This window comes from Fukomys damarensis, unplaced genomic scaffold (assembly GCF_012274545.1).
Source record: "Fukomys damarensis isolate Sample0158 unplaced genomic scaffold, DMR_v1.0_HiC HiC_scaffold_30, whole genome shotgun sequence".
Taxonomy (NCBI): domain Eukaryota; kingdom Metazoa; phylum Chordata; class Mammalia; order Rodentia; family Bathyergidae; genus Fukomys; species Fukomys damarensis.
Window position 1 is genome coordinate 47,941,057 of NW_022900942.1, and position 4,432 is coordinate 47,945,488.

Below are 4,432 nucleotides of genomic sequence, written 5' to 3' on the forward strand. Positions count from 1 at the left end.
TGAGACAGGCCCTCACTATGTACTTAAGACTGACCTGGAACTCACTATGTAGCCCAGGCTGGTCTCACAGCGATCCTCCTGCCTCAGCCTCCCGAGTGCTGGGATTACAGGCATGTGCCACCACGCCGGCCCAACTTTTTTTTTAAATGTAGAATGCTATTAGACAGACATAGGTGATATTTGATTTTTCAGTGACAAGACAGAAGACATTTGTTTCCTTTCTCTGTAACCACAGACAGAAGGCCCAAGTTATCCTGAAGTCTGAGTCTGAGTCACACAAGCTGCCGTCTGGAGACACAGCGCCATTTATTTGGGCTTTACAGTTGGGCAGAGCAGACTGAGACCCCAGGCTTGCTGACTACAGTCTGTTGGCGACAGACATGTGCTTCTTTAATAGCATGGCAGGCCAGGTGTGGTGATGTCTGCAGTCTCACCTATTTGGGAGGCTGAGGCAGATGGATTGCAAGTTCTGGGCCAATCTGAGGAATTTAGCAAGACCTTATCTCAGAATGAAAAAATAAAGAGGGCTGAACTTACAGATTAGTGCTGACTGGTACAAAACAAAAACAAAAACAAAAAAGCTGGCCAGGTTTCTTTTCCCTGGGAGTTAAGTCAGGTCTCAGTGGTGCAGAGTGGGGACAGCCCTTGGTCTAGGCGTTACTTCCTCTCCTCTCCTCAGGGCATTCATGACTTGGGGCAGGATGGTTCATCTCATAAAGTCTCTTAGTGTTAATCGTGCTTTCGTAATACGGAAACTATACATCATTTTAAATTTTATTTTATTGCATATGAGTCTCATAACTTGATCTTTCCTTTGACTAAGCTTTTCTCCCTTTCATCCTGTCATTAGTAGACACTGAAGTCTCCACTGGACTGAAGCCGAGGGGAAGGGAGGAACGAGCTAGAGTAACATGGGTGTGGGAGTGGGTTGAAGAGAAAAGCTGAAGAGAAAACCAGTTCTGGGCCTCATGTGGGCATGTATCTGATCAGAGAAGCGGGAGAGCCCTCCACTCTTTCCAGCAGGAGCCCTTCAGCTCAGTGCACATCAAGGTGCCCGCCCCCTGTCCCTTCTTCAGCTTGGCTTCCCTGGGAGCCTGCCTGCTGAGAAGGGAAGAGCAGAGCATGGTGTGAGCTCCTCAGCACAAGAGATCCACTTGAAAAATCCGTGCTTCAGTGCATCACCTTCATTCCCTTCTTGACTGTTCTTTAGCTTGCTACCTGCCATGGCTAACTTCTGCCACCCTCTCCCTCCTGTCAGCATATGTCTGGTGTGCACCCTCCTCTGGCAGAACTTCCGGACTGTCCAGCCCAGCCTGACTTGCTGCAGTACCTGCTTCTCCTAGTGGCCTCTGGGAAGCTCACTTGCCTGACACTGTCTCCTCAGACCTTGGGGACAAAAAAGCCGTGTCAGAAGAGTCCCTGGCACCCCTATCTTTTCACTAGGTACTCAACACCTTTGTTCTTCCCTAGTAAGAATCATGGGAGGGAAATAAACAAAGGGAGAAATGCAGTCTTGTAGCATTTCTAGAATAGAAGGAAAAGCTAATTGTACTCTCTGAGGATGGGGCTCGAGGGCTAGCTGGGCACACTCCAGGGGCATCCTAGTAATGCTGTCAAGGGCTTGAGGCTTGGATTTTATTTTCCCTTAGAGTCTCCTCTTTGTAGCAGTTCTTCTGTAGCAGTTTAGTTTGTTTCTCCCCGGTGGAAACAGTATTGTATCAATAGTCATATTCTTTATGGAAACTCACACAATAAAGATGAACTTAAGTGTATCTGGTCCCCGGATATCTCATTCACATTCCACCTGTTTTCCCTGGATTAAATTTTGGATTTTCTCTAGGTGACCCCCCCCCAATTTTCTAACAAGAGGTCCCCTGGGTGATTCTTAGGGTTGTGGTATATCCCCCCACCCCATCCCCACCAACCACCCAGTAGCCCTGGCCTCCTGATAGTGTAATGACATTGGTCTGTTTCCTGCTGTGTAGTCTTTTGACAAACCCTTATGAATAGTTAGGCTGCTTGGCAGAATGGTATCTTCTGACACTGGCAAGTCTCAGAACTACTCCTCTCTTGTCCTTCTGGTCAGTGGCCTGGTCTTCCTTCTTTGCACCTGGACCACTACCTCTTAAAAGAGCAATTTTAGTGTAACCACAGATTTTGTATGAGGGCAGTTAGGAAAGACGGTAGGATTGAGGGAGGCTGAGGGGAGAAGCCACCCAGACGGAGGAGTGGTAGCACAAGTTCCAGACTGGCTGGAGACCAGACCCATGTGGTGACATCCTGGAGAGGAGAGGAGGCTGGGACAGTGTTTCAAGAGCCCATTCAGAGAACTGTTGAAACAGTTAATGCCTTCCCCCTAAGAGATCCCATGGAGGGGACAGGGGTGTGCATGTGCTCCCACGTACACATGGAGACATACACAGTCTTATAAAATTAAACATACAGTTACCCAATAACATAATCACTCCACTCCTGGATATTCACCCAAGAAAAATAAAAACATACCACAGCAGCTTTATTTATAATAGCTGTACCCTGAAAATAAATCAGGTGTTCATCAACAGGAAAATGGATGAATTTTAGCATATAAATGCAGTGGAATTCTACTCTGCTGAATAGTGAGTAAATACAGTGAAGCAATCCACTGATGCATGTAACGATGTGGATGTCTTTATGTGAGCTAAAGAAGTCAGACAAAGGGTACGTGATGTCAGGTTCTATTTACATGAGGTTCTAGAACAGACAGATGTGGTAGAAAGCAAAGCAGTGTCTGTTGCCGGGGCTGGAAGGTATTGACCAGGAAGGGACACGAGAGAAATCTCTGGGCTGGAGAAACTGTTCTACATCTTGGCTGGAATTTGGATTATGCTGGTAGAAACACTTAGAAAACTCAGGAAAGCTACACTTAAGAGCTGTACACTTCGCTGTGTATAAATTGTATCTTAAGGGCTGGGGATTTAGCTCATTGGTTCTGGTGCCACCAGCTTCGCAAGCGCAAGGACCTGGGTTCGATCCCCAGTACCAAAAACAAATTGTATCTTAGTTTTTTAAAAAAGTAGTATGAGAAGATTAGAAATTGTATTAGGAATCAGAAGTTATATTTTTGTTTGTTTCTTTGTGAGTGTTAGCTCAAAGGTTTTTAAAGCATATGAGCTGGTTTGTTAGGGCACTTTGTCTGCAGCCAGCTGACCTATGGCCTTCTAGCTTCCTCTCCATTTTCCTTTCTCAGAATGCCCATGTCCTGTTGTGCCATTTACACATTCCAGCTGCAGCCTGGGTTCTCTGGCTGGCTAGAGCCTTCAAGAACTAGACCCTTTTGCCTTAATATTTTAAGGCACAGTTGACAAGATCAGCAGAAGTAGGGATTGTGTGGTGTGATGGAAATGGTGGGTTAGAATCGTCCTGATCAGGATTTGAATCTAAAGGTCTACTTGTGTGGCCTTGATTACATCGTGCTGAGCCTGTTTTCTTTTCTATAAAGTGAGGAGAGGAGCACCTCCTTTGTAGCAGCTTTCGGAATTCCAGCTCATGAGGACAGCCATCCCTGAGCACAGCACAAAGGGCAGCTGGGAACATGGCAGCTGTGGCCCTGCCTGTCTTCTGGGGGCCTCTCTGCAGAGCATTTGCTCCTCGTCTGGCAGAGCCTCGTGTGGGACTGCCTACGTCCTGGAGCTCTGGACTCACTGTCTTCCCTCTCATGTCCTGTTTTGTTAAGAGCAGAAGTGGGTAACCCAGGAGAAGCTGAACTCAAACTCTTCTTATTGTGTTTTAAGGGTGTCAGCATGGAAGCCGTGAGTGAGAATAAAATGGTGTCGTCTGAGTTTAGCACAGGACCTGTGGAAAAAGCTGCTAAACCTTTGCCATTTAAGGATCCCAACTTTGTGGTAAGCGTTTAAGCTATTCTATTAATAATAAAAAAAAAAAAACATACTTTGGCCTCTGAGCGGGCTGAGCTGCAGCTGAGGTGGCTCTAGGGTCCTCTTCTCCCTCTATCTAAGTTGCCACCTTCTTATCCTCCCAGAGGGGACAGGAGAAGAAAGGCAGACCCCTTGGACTTCAGTGACCTTTGTAGAATTCACTAAAGGACAGTACTTTAAGGGTGGGTCATTTCTATGATGATTGTTCTTCTTTCCCTCTCTTATTGGTTTTATGTGAGTTTTAGATGAGGATGGAAATACTTAAGTGTGCTGCCCATTACTTTTCTTAAATAAATCAAAATTATTTTACTGTGAAGTAGAAAGAAAATACTTTTCCTTTCATTCTTGAAGGATATAATAAATTACAGTTCAGATTATGCCATTAAAAGTTTATTTTTTTATGAATGAGTTTTTGGAAATACAATGTTACCAGTGTCTGCAAATAGTTTGTGGTCTTTTCTGTTTTATTTTGTAATCTTCATAGGACAAAAAAAAAAAAAAAAAAAAAAAAAATT

The 4,432-nt window shown here is 45.1% G+C and overlaps 1 protein-coding gene across 7 annotated transcripts in view; it reads left to right on the forward strand.

Moving 5' to 3' along the window:
- Ino80c (INO80 complex subunit C) overlaps nt 1–4,432 on the forward strand; it is a 23,024-nt gene that overhangs the window by 7,007 nt on the left and 11,585 nt on the right. For 5 of the 7 annotated variants that reach the window (XM_010638045.2, XM_010638046.2, XM_019209597.2 and 2 more), the window contains exon 2: nt 3,774–3,884. In XM_010638045.2, coding sequence (XP_010636347.1) covers nt 3,774–3,884 — 111 coding nt within the window. Of the gene's footprint in view, nt 1–2,735; nt 2,790–2,810; nt 2,872–3,773; nt 3,885–4,432 lie in introns of those variants that run through there. The other 2 variants (XM_019209599.2, XM_019209596.2) reach the window with 2 other exon arrangements.